General features: G+C 38.8%; 1 protein-coding gene and 1 pseudogene across 7 annotated transcripts in view; one reads left to right on the plus strand and one right to left on the minus strand.

Annotated features, from left to right (window-relative positions):
* Positions 1 to 18,379, minus strand: part of FHOD3 (formin homology 2 domain containing 3) — a 387,720-nt gene that overhangs the window by 179,031 nt on the left and 190,310 nt on the right. For all 7 annotated transcript variants that reach the window (XM_088537458.1, XM_088537457.1, XM_088537456.1 and 4 more), the window contains exon 5: positions 3,918 to 4,023. In XM_088537458.1, the coding sequence (XP_088393584.1) occupies positions 3,918 to 4,023 (106 nt within the window). The remainder of the gene's footprint in view (positions 1 to 3,917; positions 4,024 to 18,379) is intronic.
* On the plus strand, positions 14,583 to 18,220 carry LOC148591500 (uncharacterized; annotated as a pseudogene).

Genomic DNA, 18,379 nt, shown 5'->3' on the forward strand with positions numbered 1-18,379 from the left:
TAAAAACATCCCAGGCATGGATTTAGAATTACTCTGCTGCAGGAGTAACTCTAACTCTGAACGCTGTATCTGAAGACAGAATTCCCTCAAAGATGCTCTAGGATATATACTGCCTGCTGGTCTCTTTTCTTCCTTGGCCTTAGTTCCTTGACATCTTTTGTTGTAGCATGGTCAAGGCCTCTGCCCCTGTTGGAATACCTAACTTGGGTTTTAGGACTACAGGAATTACTTTTCTAGCTTTCATCTAATTTTGGACAACCCCTAACACTATTGCGAATCCACAAACCAGCCATTAGGGATTCAAGTAGCCCAGTAAGCTCAGCAAAGAGGTCAGATTACCCTTTGTCAGCCTTCTCTCTGAACTAAGGGCCTGAACCCCAAGACCTACTCACAGCACAGCGCCAGCAGCCTCATCCCTGAGCAGCCAACTCCTCCTTTTCCAGGGCATTTTTGCAAGACTTCACTCTTGGCCTGCACAAACTGGCTTCCTTTTTTGCCTTCCCAACAACACTGGCTAAAATGTTGTGACACAAAAACAGTGAAGATTGCCATAATTTTATCAATTCTTTAGTTTATGCTCAGACATTACATTTCAGATGTTGCTCTTCCTTTGCGTAGCAGGACCAGAAGAAAGCTGTGTTCAAAATGATATCCAAAGTACCTTCAAAATATCATCTATATTAATCCTCATCAATTGTGGACATTCTCCTCTCTCTTTCTTCCTCCTGTTTCTGAATGCTCAGGCAACACCGACCATACTTCAATCTCTTCACTGGTACAGAAACATTTAACTATAGTTACTATCACCCTATACAGTCCTTATAAAAATTCTCGAAGTGGGGGAGGGAGAAATGAAGGAGAAAGGTATCCCTGCTTCTGTGAAATCTATCCACCCACAGGCAAAAAGCTTACCATTTTTTCACAATTCCATAAAAATTTTAAGGGATGTCAGAGAGTAAATTTAAGCCAAATAACTAAAACGTAAGGAGGGACAAAAGTTGTGTTTTAAGTAATATTTCAACAGAATAACTTGAGAGGAAAGGCTCTGACTACTGTTCTTTCAGGCTCTGTAGATTACACACTGACAAAAGAGAATGTTTTGAGAAAGGTTCTATCAAGCAATCTTGCTCCATGAGACCTAGCAGAAATAAATAGTCACTCTTTAGCACTTACAATAAATGGTCTTGGTTGCTCTGGATTGCACCTAAAAGGTACACTGTTATCTTCTATTCACTTACTCGTTAAAATTACTAAAACTTTGTGAGTCATGTTTAGTCTTTTTTCTTTTTGACAGCTTCTTCTGCCTTGAAGCAATTCAAAACCCTTAAGCGCAATTTGCAATCAGGAAGCATTTGAACGAAACACCACAGACCTTCACAAAAAAAGGAAAGTAGTGCTTTCAAGAAATAACTTGACCATCTGAGAATGCATAATGGCCTTGAACTACCTGTATCATTTATGTGTATAAATAATTCCTCCCTATTTGCACTTCTGGGTACAAAGATTTTTTTGACAAAACAATTCACAGAAAATATCCTGAACTTATGAAGACAAGAACAAGGGAAGCACTGTGCTGGTGAGCCCAGGGAGAGCAGGCAATGTCATGACTAAGTTTGCTGTTTACTGCAAGTGCTACAAGCTCTGTTGGGGTCATGACACAGAATTAAATGAAAGCACGGGAGGAAATCAGTTGAAATATGGAATGAAGGAGAATTCACATCCCTTTTTTGTTCCATGGATATGTCCCATGCCAAAAGGGACTACAGACAAGGACACCACAGCTGTAAGGCTGAAAAACTGCAGACAAGGGCTTCTTATGTTAAATTATCTCTGTAACTTAACACGGAGTTCAGAGCTTAGGATACCATCTGAGTGTTAACTGGGATGCTTTTTGGTGATACTTACACACCTACAGTGTGCACCCAGTGCACTCTGCTTAGCCAAATGCAGCACTGCAATAACACAAAAAAAAAGGGGCAAAAAAACCCAGCCATTTACTACAGTCTTCTAAAAACAACATACTAGAAAAAAAATACTCTTACACTATGTATTTAACGTTGCTTTTCAGCAGTCTCCTCAATATATTTGGATAAGACTGGCTACACTGTTTTTCCAATCCTCTCTTTATCTCACTGCACATGTAGACCTATTTGGAAAGCTCATATTGGTTTCTGGAACTGAAAACCATCTGACAAAAACTTGAAGCTGAAACAAGCTTTGTATTTCCTGAAAGATAATCAAGACATAAATTTCATTTCTAAAATAAAACCCAAGTCACAGGAAAAAATATGAAAATTGTGTCAATGCAGAGGGAAACTTCATGAACAAAACAGAAGAAAAACAAAATGAAAACAAAACAAAATAAAATGACTTTAGCTGGTATCAAGCCCTAAAAGTTTTCTTGTAACAAGGCTCTTAACATTTTTTCTTCTTCCTTTTTTTTTTCTTTTTTTTTTTTTTTTTTAAGCAGGAACAGCAAATACTTGCTAATACCAATGCAACAGCCAAGGTCACAGTTTCCTTGGTGCAATGTCATGGACTTTAGTACCAAGTCTCTGCTATATCAGTCACTGAATTCAGTGGAAACTCATCAACTTCGGTAGACATAGATTCAAGCTCTTAAGCTCAGCACAGCACAGCTACAGAAGCCGCACACCAGGAAAGGGACCGTAGAGATGCTCCCTGGATTTTGGCTGCACTGAAGCTGTCTCTGGTAATGCACACATGAAAACGGAAGTTTCAATTCTTCCTAATCCACTCCTGCATGTGAAATGAGTTCTCACTAAGCTGAAGGTACACATAATACTGTGCTAAGATCACTCTGATGTGACCAACTTCTCTGATATTAGTAGATCATTCTGTCAACTCTTGAGGTTCCGTACCCTGGATGTGATCCTGACAAAGATGAATTGCAGGACTATTCTTCATGAGCATTTGAAGGCCACCTGGACAGTTAGGTACTGTAAATGCCTATTAGGTTTCCCTGTTTTGAAACTGTGTTATTTGGCTGCATAACCAGCTGAAAGGAGAAGATATCATCCAACTGAGGGAAATCAATGCTGAGCTGACACAGGAGTGAAACACTGGACCGAAGGCCAACCTACCCAATACAGCATCTTTAATTTGATTACAGTCCAAATTTTCTAAGAACATCTATGGGTAATTGCCTCCTAGAAACCCTTTCTTTTCACCTTCATGGAGAGGATGTTTTTTCTTTCACTTTTTTATGCTTGTCCATTTTTATTGTGTGAGTATATGCGACCTATCAAGTTAGTTTTTATCGCTGCTCAGCTAGAGGCATAGAAAGTAATTTGTGTGTCAGTGGTTTGTTTTTTTTATACATCTTAACAAGCTGGTATTCACACAGATCTAATCTTCGGTTCTTTAAGTTCCATTTACTGCTCAAATCCTCAAAAACTTAGAATCAGGTTATCTAAACAATCCTCCTCCTTATTTTTGTATTATGCTTATTTATGTATTTCTATTCCTTAATTTATAGATTGAGTTTTGGCAGCTAAATATATAAAACTGACATTTTTAAAGATACTTATATGTGTCAGTCTGACCAAATTCAGATGAGCAATCCACCACTTACGCACTTGCGACTGTCTCTGTTTACTGTGAGTCCATGCGGCAGTAAAGATCCCTTGGTACGCCTGTTCTCCTCTTACTATTAAGTTCTTCAAAATACTGTAGCAGCTCTCCCAGTTTCCAGCTTGTTTCCTTGTTAGATGAAAACTGTATGCAGCCTTCCTGCTCCATGATGAGCATTAACCCCCCACCCTTGAATTTCCCAAATAAAATCCAAGAATGTGGAGCAATCTGAAAAACACGTTACAGATGTTTGATGCGGCAGTTGTAGCAGACCTGAGAAAGAGACTCAGAGCAATAAAAAACAGCTTTTAGAGCATTTTTACCTCTTAAGATGTAGTTCTGATAATTCTGGTCTGCTTCTGCTCCCACCTTGATCAAGCAAGTCAGACCTTCCACCACCACAAACTCATGAACCAAGTCCTTATCATCCTGCCACAAAAGAGACAGAAAGCCACATTACAGTTTTGAAAGACAAGGCAACAGGGTATATCATAGTGTAAAAGCAAGCATAGGCCTTTATGTTTTCAGATAATTAAAGTGTTTTTTTTTTCTGAAAAAATGGCAAAGAAGACATTTCAAAAACAGAATGAAATGCATCTGTACAAGGCAAGAAAAACATTCAGCTTTACTTTTTACCTTAAAGTCAACTATGGAAGACTAGCATTTGTACAACGTTCAAACTCATGTATTTTTCTTTATAAAAGTATACACTTTCTACCTGATATCATAATTTCATAAAAAGTTTATATCCTTTCCTAAACTATTTCCTATATTTAAGTGAGCTTTTCTTTCTATTTTTTAAATAATGCAAACTCAATTACTAGTATTTTTCCTTAATGTAAAAATACCAGCCAGTTACAGCAGGCATTAAAGAAGAGAGCATGCATTAAATGTTAACTTACAGCAGTCCTGTCTAGGATTTAACACAGAATTTGCAGCAGTTAAAATTGAGTTGGCCTTACACACAAGTGACCTACACCTCATTTACAATGTGGGTGCAATTTTCAATTAAATGAACTGTGTAAAATTGGTATTGCTAGTTCCATATTTACTTTTACCAAGCTACATAAGGCAGAGGCTTAAGAATCTATTCTAAAATATAAGCCAAATACAACAGAACCTGGAAAAGAAAATATCACAAATATATTGATAATTCGTAACAGCACTAAGACGCAGAGCTCTTACTGCTGATCCCAGTAATGAAAGAGCAAGAAGGACCAAGGCTCATAATTTGATAGCAGTAAAACTCTTAAAGAACTCCCTTTTTGACCAGTTCTTTACTCAGGGCAATCAACTGAAACCATGTCATATACCAAAGCACACAGGGCACTGCTCAGAGCTAGATGAACACTGCCATGCCCAGGGAATGGACAGTTTGGGGTCGGAAGGCTCCCTTCTCACCTTACACAATGCTCATGCAGACAGAAAACTTGATTAAACAACATTTAATGAATCAGCTACATAAATGAAGCATGCAACCAATTTAAAATATTAATGAAATAGGACTACTCTGCAAACAAAATCATCCTGGTGAAATAGGATACTTGAAAACTGCAAGGCGAACTGATAACTCCCAAGATATTTAGAAATTATGGAAGAAATATTTTTAATATGGTAGGAGAAAGTGAAGCGAAAGTATAATTTGTTAAGCCAATTTAAATATACTTTATGCATTCATATACACACAATTATTTATCCTTTATATAAAAATAAAGTATGCAAACCCTCTCCACAACTTCCAAGAAATGCAAGATAAAAAAGACAAAATAAGCAAGATAAAATCTACTGCTCTACAGGCTCACACCCAAAATTTTATTGATTTCTTATGCTTGCTGTTTTCTTTTTCGTATATGTTGTGTTTTTCTTTATATAGAGGAAATCTCTCTTTTATCTTTGGCCAAGGCACCAGCCTAAAGAGCTGCCAACATACAGAGCGTGTCCTGATGTGCAGGAGGTGCATGCGGCAGAGGCACATACACATCTGACGGTCCTGTCTGGAGCCATGACCGTTGCACAGCCCTTCCCAGGCGTCATCATTGAGACGTCTGGGCTCATATCTCCAGCTATTTATTTCGAGTTAATTTGTGCAGCAAGCATTCCCCAAATCCTTAAGTCAAGCTTACAGCACAATATTTTATAATGACTGGAGTCCACAGAAATAAGCTTCAACAAGAAAAGGACCCCCATAAAATGTCTCAAAGCTGTATCTCAGGTTTGGCCCACCCAAACTTGAGGTGCTCAACTTAAAATCAAGCACCAGAAGTAAGCCCAGAACTAAATACGCATGCATGTAAGCCAGCCCACACTGAATGACTAACTACCTTCAGCTCCGCCAGCATAATAGGATGAGATGCACCCTGCAGCTGCTCTGACAGGCAGGAGCAGACGCAGGGGACCCCTGAGGATACTCCTCCTTGAGCACCAGGAAGAGCCACGCAACTGCTCCCTCCTATGTAACCATTTCTCACTCAAAGGACCTCAAATGAGCTCTCATTCTTCGAGAATTCTAGAAAGAGGAACAAATCCCTTAAGTAAAACTGAAGTAAAGCTTATTCATAGCTCAGGTAAACTAAGTCTACACACTAGAGGAGCTTGCATACCATTCCCAGTGCCAAGGAAGTAAGTTAAGTTGTACGCCAAGTTCCACAGATCCAAGTTTTATGCTACTAAACAGAAAACGTGTCAGCTCTCCTCACCAAAGGGGAATGCAGACGCAGGGCAAGGGAAGGAAGTCATGGAAGGATGCAAAGTGAGAGAGGTTAGCATCAAGTCATAATACAGTACAGAGTCAAAAGGCTGAAAGAAAAACACCCTTTTTTTTTCACCTAGAAATATGATGACAAAAAACTATTTTGTTAGACCACAGCTAACTCTCTATTTAAAGAGAAACAAAAGATAAAAAAATACAAACCACTGAGTGGGATTATAACTGCAATGACTCTTTCAGTTAGTACCGACACTTTAGCTCAGAGCATATTTACTGGTACATTGGCAGAAATTCTGATCTTGCATCAACTTCTGGAAAGTATGCTCGCAATATCCTTGAGTTGAGAAAGAAATCTAGTCTAGGTTTCACTCATGATCAAACAATATTGGAAAACAAAAAGAATAATAGCTGTGGTCTACAAGTTCTGAGATTTATTGGTAACCTAACATGGTCATTTGGGAAAAATAAAGGATATGTGAAAAAAAGAATTGTTCCTAGTTAACAGTAGTCTAGCTTCGGTGAACTTCAGCTCAGACTCAAAAAAGAAAATTCTCAACGATGATGAAGGGCTAACGATATTCAGTGAAAGGTAAAAACGGCAATACCTTAATAATTCTAAGATATTCTAAATATTTAGCAGTGAATGCACATTAGAGTATCACAGGGAAAATTTAGCAATGTAAAACAGATCTTCAGCATAACTTATTGTGTGAATTAAATGCTTTTTTTAGATTCATTTTTTAAACAAGCTTCTTCCGAAAAATTGTCTGATCTGCCTTCTGGAATTTTCTCAAAGCTGCTGAAAGAGTAAATTGCTACAGCACAGAGTCATCCTTGACTGAAAAGAGATATATTACAGCAGATCTGCAGAGGAAATGAGGGGCTGAAGGACTTTAACCAGACTGTTTTTGAGAAGCATTGGATAAACAACTCAAATCTGAATTAAAAAAAGGCTTTTAAGGTACTTCTGCTGTCCCAAATAAAAGGGAGAGAGAAGGTGTAATGAAGCAGAAGACAAACACATCATGTGCTAGACATAAATTTGAGGGCAGTGCATTATCTAGTCTATTGTGTATATGTGAGGCAAGGGGACAAGGCAACATTTGGAATGTGCAAGGGAAGATGAAAGGACTCCAGGCCCATATAATCCAAATCGAGAGGAGACTGTTTACATCCATTCTGTTCCAAGGTAATCTTTTCAGATCCATTAACTCCCTGACTTGCCAAGTGAGGCGACCTCCAAAGTCAAGGCTACTCCTGGCCAGCGGCCCAGGGTCCGGGTTTCCTTAAGGATTGCATACATTGTGCGGAATAGGTAGCGGCTGCAGCAATGCCATGCATGTGCAGCCACCTTGCGTGGATTAAGAGGGAGGGAAGAAGAGGTTGACACTGGGTATGGAGACAGGCTCCTCCACTAATATCACAAAGATTTATGAGCCCTTAATCAACAGGCATTAAAGCACTGATGAGCAAAGCAGCAAAAGATAGGCAAAGCTCTCTAAGGTTCCCTGTAAACTCCAACTACCATAAAGATTGTGCAGTGACACGAAGACTAGCTACTTAAGGGCTTTATGCAAAGATAGCAGTGGCCTGGTCAGCTAACTGTATTTTAATCATCCATTCATATTCTTGGGAACAATAACATTTTTTCCTTTGCTTTGACATTTCAGAAAAAAAAAAGATAAAGCATATGCTACTTTAGTCCCATAAGTAACAAAAATACACAAAAATATTCCTACTGGGGAGTTTGAAGTTTGCTTATCAGGTCAGTGGTTGAAAAAAACCACAAATCATACCTTTACCTGCATATCTCAGTGGAGATATATATATATATGTATAAAAGAAGATAACAAGCTATGATTAAGCTGCCTATAGTATGTTCATACACCCAAAATACACTAAGAATTGCAGCCAACAACCCTTGCTGTCCTACAAGCTATGTTTCCACATATATATGTATAATATATATGCACGTATAATGCATTTGTTCATGTAGGCTTGTGGGGTATTTTCTGGAGGTGAAGACTGAAGGCTTTTTTTGAAGAAATAGCACTTTCCAAGAATGCATCTTATCTGAAGTACAGCTTACACACATGAAGATAAAATGTTTTCAAACTCTTAAATATATTACTGAAGTCTGCTATTTCTGGCCTATATATTTGAAAACTTCTCCCAAAAACACAATTATTTCTGTCACCTGAAAGCTTTTCTCCTTCTAATGAGGATCAAGGCTGTGAAACAGTTTTTCATGAGACTTTTTCCTTCTTCTAATATTTTACTAGCAATATTTTCTTCATAGCTGTAACTAGCACTACTGAAAGCTATATTCCAAGTATTTTGGGAAACTGGATAGTAACTACATAGTCACATTTGGATATCCACATACATATTTCTCTTTTACATGACTAACAGCTGTGCTTTCAAAAGCTGTTACAGCTGTTTACTGTCTTTCAAAAAAAAAAAAAAAATCACAACAAGAGGTTTGTCCATGATATATCCAAAGAGAACCTCATTTTTACGGTGTGTTTTTTTTCTTCCGTTTGTTTTTTGTCCTTTTTGTCCTAAAATTTCACCCATTGTTTTTGGTTGCTTGAGCACTGTCATATTTGAACTTTTTCTATACATATCTCACCTGTTTCTGTTGTAAAGTTACATGTTGCACATTTTATAAGGCTCATATGTTTAACTCGGGAACCATGCCTTTTCCCAGCCTGTATCTCCCCATGGTACATTATTGAATAAGCAAGTAATCATATTTCTTGTTTATCTAGCTTTCCAAAAGAAAAAGTGGCAATTAGGTTAGCCTACAAGCGACAACAGCGTTGGCAGCAAGACTTATCTACATGGATCTTCTTGCTAAGCACAAATAGCAAGGGAAAATAAAGGACATTTTGACTACTGTCCTACAGGAGGGGTTCCATTCATGCTGTGGACCGTAAGGATCGATGCACTTCAGATCAAAATAGAAGCTTTACTCTCTGTCCTGTCACTCCATAAGAGCCCTACTAAGAAACTGAAAATCGAAATTGATTCTTGGTCCAGCTCTTTTTGTCTTTGGACCAAAAATCCTGACTTCACAAAAATATGCTGCATTCATGATAATTCACATGACCATTTGACAAAGGACAAGATTAATCTTGGCATACACAGGGTAGCGTGAGAAGAGAAATTTCAGCCCTACTTGATTGAAAGCTGAAAAGCAGCCTCTTCCTGCAGCTTGAAATCTTCTGGGACAGAACAGTGGCAGTAGGGCAGGAAGGGTTCATTCAGATGCTGACCATCTCCAGAAGTCAAAATTTGCTACTTTTAATTTGGGAGCGGAAGCTAGGAAATCCTCAGTCACATCTATCAATATTATGCTGTAAAAGAGTCCTGTCCAGCCTCTACAGTAATATGTAAGAAGCAATCTCTCTTTGATAATCTCTCTTTCTCAGATTCCCCCTACCAGGGGTATATGGTGAAATAGCAATCCTAGATGCTTCTGCTCACAGGAAAAAAAAATAGCAAGAAAAAACTATATATACACAGATCACTAAAATGCCAGTCCTTTCGCAGAAACTTCCCTTCAAAATATAATTGATAAGCACCTTTTTTCAGAAGTGAAAAGACATCACCCCCTACCTCCTTTTTTTTTTTTTTTTCTTTTTTCTTTCATAAAGTCAAGATAGGATCACCAAGTTCAGCTGGGCTTAGGAGGATTAAGGGCTAGGGATTAGGCTTTATTCATTTGGGGATGTAAATTAGCTGCAGAGGGACAGCAGCTGACTGGGGAGGAAAGGGAGGAAGGAGGCAGGTCAAAGAGCAAAGCATGTGCAGCTCCACACTTGTGCAGATAAAAATCTCAAATGACAATACATCTTGCTTGCTATGATGAGAGTGTAAAATACGGCTCCATTGACTAATATACTTTAAAAGGTCCCTCCACTAGCAAGAAAATGAAGGAAGAATGATAGAATCTAGATTTCCAGTCATTAACAACACAGTCCATGATGGTCCAGCTTCTCTGGTCTGCCTTATTTATTCCCTTATACTTCTAATAGTGTAAAGGGAAGTAAAAACAACTGACCTTTCTGAAGCATTCCTCCAGTTCTGGCTCCTAACCCAACTGCCCTCAGCAGGACGTGAGAGCATGCGGCTGTGACCGCGCTGTACTTCCATTATCTGAGAGACTTGATGCTCGCAGGTTGCCTGTATAATTCAACATGTTTATACAGTGCTCTGCCCCAGCAGCAATGGAAAAGCAACAGCCAGTTCCTCTTGGCCCTCTTTCAGCCGCCCAGCTAGCGATGGGAGTCCAGAGCCTCTGTCTGATATATACCACAATAACGTCTCCACAAGAATTAGTATTTATAAGTGTTGCTATCTGCCTTCACAGTGTGCATCACATCTGCTAAAGTTACCAGCAAAATAATTACTCCCATCGATGAGGCTACAATGAAGTAGTAATAGAAGAGCTATGTTGTGCTGTATTAGAAACAAATCCCAACCCATTTCTGGAGTCCAGTTTTTTTATTGGCTAAGCAACATGTTGCATTTAATGGATCAAGATTGGCTAGCAATGTTTGCAGTTAGAAAAATCTAATTTTGGCTTGAAAACTGAGCAAACATGGTCAGGAAGTGATGGAAGCAGCATGGACCTCCAAGATATAATTTATAGTCACTTTCCCACACTTCAATCTTCTGTTCTTTGGACTCCAAAATTAAAATACTGGATTGAAAATCTAGAAGTGTCTGATACTACATAAGTTCAATTGTCACTGTTTATTTCAGTGCATTTTAAGAGCCATATCATGTATAGCAAATAATTTGTGAAGAAAATAATCCTATCCATACATACACGCATGCTCACATGCACAAGTATTTGTAGTCCTGCGAGCCACTCCAGATTCTATTGCAGTTTCAGTCTAAATTTACTTGGGCAGCTACCAAACTGAAACCTGTGCATGGAGCAGATAGCCAGTGATTATAGAAGTCAGTTCTTGTATTAATCCATTAAACCTTTGCTCTACTTTGAGTCTGAGCACTAGCTGTAGAACGTGACCTATACTCAGTGTGTGGGCTGCGAAGAGGAGAGTTCCTACAGTCAGAAAGAATCGGTCTCTCAAAGATGAAGTATTTTCACTCTCTGATGTTGGGAACTCTTCTCAGAAAATATTCTAAGAGGAGGACACTAAGTAGCTTCAGTTTTCTTTTGTCTCTTCACAGCCCTGTAAGCACCCCAGTTAGATGAGGGGTCCTTAGAGAAAGCAGGTGCCCTGGACCAGGATGTTCCAAACCCACAATCAGGTGCTCAGGCAGTGACAGCAGCATTTTGGCGGTGACAAGCTTAACGGACAAGAAGTAACCAGTTCATCCCTCAGCAGAAGCTCCCTTTACTTGCTATCTCTGATGGGTGCTGGTGGCCATTTCAGCCACCCTGTTGCCCTCATGTGCTGTCCCATGGCTTTTGCTACACTGCCCTTTAGGCCCTTTGCCACACTCCCCCTATTGCCACACTCCCCCTCTCTGCTCTAGCCTCCTCTCTTCCCAAACGACACATACACAATCTTAGTAGAAACGAGGCCATAATTTGACATACAGAAATACACAGAAATCACTACTTTTATACTATTCCATTTTTTTCCTATTCTTACAGCTATTTACATGGAACATTTTACAAAAGCAAATATCAAGATGACAATTTTTTTCTTTCTGTGGGGGTAATTTTAGAGGTTAGGTAGCCAGCAATGCTAACTTTGGCTTCCAGTGATGATCACAAGAAAATTCATGCTCAAGTGTCCATTCTCTTGCACATCATTACAATGAGCTGGTTGCCTAAGTATCAAACACTAAATGTCAACATTTTTTACAGTCTCTTAAGCACCTAAAGAACACATCCGATGCCAGCTAATCACGATGATAATGATACACTATGCCATTCAAGTATTGAAAAATCCACTTCATTTCATTCCAGTATTAAAATATTGGAAAAACAGATCAAACTACTGATAACTATGAATTTCCATCTTGGCTTAAACAAGAGGTCCTGAAATCTTCCCAGAAGCAAAATATTTGGTTTACATCTCTTAATTCCCTATAAACTCCTTTCTCAAACACTCTCACTCTAGAAAAAAAAAATACTCTGCTGCTGTGTAACAAGAACTGAAATGTTCACAGTCTGTTTTACACTACAAAAAAAAAAAGTCAAACAAATACAACATTTATTGGTGGTGTCTGCTAGCAAAGCAGGGAAGTTACAATAGCACTCGCTATTTTGCATCTCCTCTACATTAGTGCACAACTCAGACAGCATGTGTTTTTACAGTTTCTTTCAGAGAAGCTGGTAATTTGAATAGTTGAAAGAGAACATTGGCAAAATTAGTCTTAACAATCAATGTAACCTTCCAAAATAAAACACAGGAAAGCTAAACCAAAAATTTATACCTTTAAACCTCTGATCAATTGTTTTATTACATGTAGGATTACTTCATATTTCAGAAGTGAGAAGTACTCTAATCTGAAAGAGGTTGACATCTGAATTTTTAAAAATATTTAAAATTTGAAACAAGAGATTTGTATGAATACCTTTTCCACAACGTCAGGACTTCTGGAAGTATGATACCTTAAAAATAACAGCTATTGAGACACTTTTTTTTACAATAGTACTAAGAATAATTTAAATTCTAGCCTCTAACATGGTCTAGGCGTGAAGACAACACTGTGTTTGTCCGTGATTTTGGGTCAGTGATAATGTCACCCAATATTTAAGATGACGTATATTTCATTGATAATCTCTGAACAGAAATGAAACCTATCATCTGTGAAGTAAGATTAAGAGAGATATGTAAACTGTCATGTGAAATTAAATGCATGTTAGCTTTGGGAAGGAAAGCAACGTTTGTCACTTCTTTCTATCTTCAATCAAGAAGATTCTTGACTTGAGACTTGTAACTTCAGTCAAGAACTCTTTAATCAAGAGACCTTCCAAAAGGGCTCTGATCAGAGCGAGCTGGCAGTCCGAGTGGCAAGTGGTGGCAGCAGCCCCTACAGCAAGTCTTGTACAGCTTCCAACCCCATTGGTCTCCTGCATCCAAACGGAAGGAGCAGCCTGAGGCCAGGAAGAGAACCCAGAACGTGTCTCCTGCTCTCGTCAGTGGGACCAGGAATGCCTGAGCAGCTCCAATGGATGACCTTTGATTTCACTCCCCAATAAGACTGTGTCTATTCAAACACTTTCTAGTTAATATTTTCAGAGCCCATGGATAGCCTTGGTCTTTGTATCACTTTACATAAAACTCAATTGTTATATATATTTTTTATTGTTTAAAAATCTGTAGGAGAATTTCAGAACTCTATTGCCTTCTATTCTGATCACAATACAATTCACAGACTGAGGCTCCTCAAGGAAAACAGCAGACTTCTAACATTCATTGAATGACAGCTAGTAGGAGAAAAAGATCCTAAAACAAAACTGCCTTTTTTAACTGAAAAAAATAGCCTTTAGGCCTGCTTTCCAGAAAACCTAACACATAGACAGATGAAAAATATTTTCCACAACTTTAAGATGATGACTTACTTTAAGACGAAGACTTACATGTGGTTATAGATTTCAAAGTGGTTGAAACATCTTTTATATTTTTCTTCTTCCTCTTATAGGGACATATGCTCACCTACTTCATTCATATTTAAAAATTATACAATTTTAGACTATGCTTTGCAATGACAAGACACATTTTTGCTTATAGGTTCTATAATATGCCTTCTTTATGTTATGTGTATTCACAGAGGTTTTGTAAAATAAACCTTTTTAATGTCATGTAAAATGCATGCTATGGATCATATTGGAACTCAGTCTGGTCACTGTTTTAAAAGAACAAAAAGTGCTTCTACAATAGATTAACAAGAGGATGGCCAAGGAGAATCTCCATCCTTCACTGGATGCGACGGGGAATATTGTTGCCAAGGATGAGGATAAGTCTGAGGCACCTAATGCCTTCTTTACCTCAGTCTTTAACACTCAGATCAATTATCCTCAAGGTACTTGGCGCCCTGAGCTGGAAGACACCTATAGAGTGGAGAATAAACCTCACATAATCAAGGAGGAAACAGTCAGTAACCTGTTACTCCACTTGGACACTCACAAGTCTATGGTGCCGGATGGGATCCACCTGAGGGTTTTGAAGGAGCTGTTGGAAGTGCTTGCCAAGATGCTCTCCATCATCTATCGGGGTCCGGGTCAACAGGGGAAGTGCCAGAAGACTAGAGGCTGGCCAAGGTGACGCCTATCTACAAGAACAGTTGGATGCAGCATCTGAGGAACTACAGGCCTGTCAACCTTATTGGGGAAAGTTATGGAGCAAATCATCCTGAGGACGATCACATAGTACGTGTGAGACAACCAGGGGATCAGGCCGAGCAACATGGGTTCATGAAAGGTAGGTCTTGCCTCACCAACCTGATCTCATTCTACAACGAGGTGACAAGCGTAGTGGATGAGGGAAAGACTGCAGACGTGGTCTACTTAGCCTTCAGTAAGGCCTTTGACACAGTTTCCCACTGCCTTCTCCTGGAAAAGCTTGGCTTAGACAGATGTTGCTGGGTGAAAGCAACAGAGACAGACTCTTTGCTGGGTGAAAAACTGTCTGGATGACCAGGCCCAGTCAGTGGTAGTGAATGGAGTTAATCCAGCTGGTGACTGGTCACAAGTGCTGTTCCTCAGGAGTCAATGTTGAGGCAGGTCTTCTTTAGTATCTTTATTGACGATGTGGATGAAGGGATGAGTGCACCCTCCACAAATTTGCAGATGACACCAACGGGGAAGAAGAATAGATCTGTCTGAGGGTAGGAAGACTCTACAGAGGGATCTGGACAGCTTGGATGAATGGGCAGACACCAACTGTATGAGGTTCAAGAAGGCCAAGTGTCGGGTTCTGAACTTGGGTCACAACAACCCCTGCAGCGCTACAGGTGTGGGGCAAAGTGGCTGGAGAGCCGTGCAGCAGAAAAGGACCTGGGGGTGTTGATCGACAGATGAACATGAGCCATCAGTGTGCCCAAGAGGCCAAGAAGGCCAACGGCCTCCTGCCTTGTATCAGGAACACTGTAGTCAGCAGGACCAGGGGAGCGATCGTCTCCCTATACTCAGCCCTGGTGAGGCCACACAGGGCCCCTCACTACAAGAAGGACATTGAGGTGCTGGAGCGTGTCCCGAGAAGGGCAATAAAGCTAGTGAAGGGGCTGAAGCACAGACCTTACCTGAGGGAGCTGGGGTTATTTAGTGTGAAGAAGAAGAGGCTCAGGGCAGACCTTATCACTCTCTAGAGCTACCAGAAAGGAGGTTGTAGTGAGGTGGCAGATGATCTCTTCTCCAAAATAGCTACTGATAGGACAAGAGGAAATGTCCTCAAGTTGTACAAGGGGAGGTTCAAGTTAGATACTAGGAAAAATTTCTACACAGAAGGAGTAGTCAAGCATTGGAACAGGTTGTCCAGGGAAGTGGTGGAGTCACTGCCTCTGGCAGTGATCAAGAAACATGCAGATGAGGCACTTAGGGATGTGATTTAGTAGGCATGGTGTTGAAGGGTCTATGGTTGGACTCGATGATCTTGAAGGTCTTTTTCAGCCATAATGATTCTCTTATTCTATATACATTTGCACATATTATAATACTTCCAACTATTTTTTACACTTTTAAGCTAAATAAAGATTGAATAAAATAAGGAAGTTATATTTTTCCTATTTTACAGTATAATGAATATTTTTTATATCACAGTTTTATAAGCACCATATTAGGCTGGATTCTGTCCCTGAATGCCTTTGGGAGTTTAGCACATTGTATCTAAAAAATCATGAATCTCTGATAAACTCAAGAACACAACAACTAAGGCAACAGGATTTAAGGAGAGCTAAACTGCAGCCCAATGCATTGTCAGCTATATGTGCATTTTTTTTCTTTTTTAAGTTACTTTATAGTTGCATTTTTAACATACTCCCAGTACTCTGAAAATTATTTTCCTTACTCCATTTGTGAAAAAGCACACTGGTAAACCAGAAGGATACTGTAGTACAATCAAGCAAAACATTGTGAGTATGGATATATTAACCTTTTGGAACAAATTACAATAGCAGAAATGACATTACTGTCAAAGAAAAATGCTCCAAAATCCTTACGCTTTTGCTAAGAACAGCCCACTGTAAGAAACCAAAGAGAAATTCCAAGCCTGTGCTTGCCAAACGAATCTTTCATTTAAAACTTGAAACAAAGGCACTGCATTTGCCAAACCTTGCTAAGCTTCGTTGAGACCTTGCGTGAAAGACCAAAAGATCTAAATACTAGGAATTCAATTTTGATGTAAAACTTGGCCTTGTTCCCACTTCATACAAATTAAGAGACTTTACATCACCTTGAACTTCTTCAAATTAACAATGATACAGACACAGAGCTGTGCCAAATTAACTCAGCTATGATGAAATTATTATAAAAACATGTTGTTATAAAATGTTTTGGCACTCTAAGACAAGACAGATTCTCTGTAACTTTCTGAAAGTTGTTAAGATGATCATTACCTGACTGGTTTTGAAGTCAATATTTAATTTCCAAAACATTATATTCTTGAAGAATTTCAAATACTAAATATAACAAGATATAAAATTAAACAGATATTCGTATTGAAGTATACTCTTTTTTTAAAAGAATAACTCAATGGTAGACAAATAGATTTCTAATGTCTGTATACTCTGATGTGATAGACTATAAAAATAAATTAGGATCATCTGGAAGAGTATTTGGCCTATAGTGTTATCTCAACTTGTACTTTTCTTCTGTAATTCTTACAAGAAAAAAGAAAAAATCCAATTATTTTTAAAAAGAAGAAGTCTTATTTTTGAATTGGTAGAGTACCAACTGTGAATCAAATTTCTGAGTGTATGACATGGATACCTTCCAGCTTGAGAAACATCTTCTCTCTCAATTCTTCCACTAATTATAATCAGTCCTTGCATTTTCATAGTGTACTTTTTTTTTTCTAAGGCCCTGTTCAATCAACAAATAGCTATAATTCTACCAGAAGTTGCTACTTGAAATTTTAAGAGATAATTTCCACTTCTTCCCCAGATCAGGTATATTAAAAAGAACTCAAATACTTGAAGGAAAATTATGTTCTGAAACTGACTACCTTGACTTTAAAACTACATTACTTCCTGGTGCGCTTCTGACAATCTAGATTTGAAGTGAATATTTGCTTTACAGTTAGGCAGGTAATGCATTTCTCCAAATATAAAGTCTCATCATCAATTTGTAACAAGTAAAATGTTTAGAAAATCTCTCTGACCTGCCAAAGAATGAAGTTAAAGCTGGAAATAATCAGGATAAAATGTTACCTGTACAACTTCTATGATCAGATTTGGATAAAGACTTAGTTCTATTGTCCTGGTTTCCTGTACAGCTTCTTTTTCTGCATCTCTTCTCCCTTCCATCTCATTGCTTTTCAACCCATCCCATTACATTTATTAGACAGATGAGTAAACAATATCGATTCCGCAGAAAATAGCTATCAGGTAGTAAAGACCTTAACAGTGGGTCCACTGAAAGCACTCTGTGCTATCTGCTCAGAAATACAAGACTTTAAAAAAAACCTACCTGGGAGAGAACACTTATGAATATCTGCACAGGGAAAAAACTTTGATGGGAATTGTAGGAAGGGTGGGAACAGAGGCCTCAGTCGATCTCTTCTCCAGAATAAGTACTGATAGAACAACAGGAAATGGCCTCAAGTTGCGCCAGGGAGGTTCAGGTTAGACATTACAAAGAATTTCTACACAGAAAGAGTGGTCAAGCATTGGAACAGACTGCCCAGGGAAGTGGTGGAGTCACCATCACTGATAGTGTTCAAGAAACGTGTAGATGAGGCGCTTAGGGACATAGATTACCAGTTATGGTGATGAAGAGTTTACAGTTGTTCTCCACCTTGAAGATCTTTTATAACCGTGATGATTCTGTGATATGCATGAAGGCCCAAATTAAGCCATGCAATATGTAAATTCACATAAACAAACAAATACTTCCCAGAAACAGCTGTGTTTAACAAAAAAGAGAAGAAA

The sequence above is a fragment of the Tinamus guttatus genome, unplaced genomic scaffold (assembly GCF_059628265.1).
Source record: "Tinamus guttatus ecotype Peru unplaced genomic scaffold, ASM5962826v1 Tinamus_guttatus_pri_ptg000777l, whole genome shotgun sequence".
Taxonomy (NCBI): Eukaryota; Metazoa; Chordata; class Aves; order Tinamiformes; family Tinamidae; genus Tinamus; species Tinamus guttatus.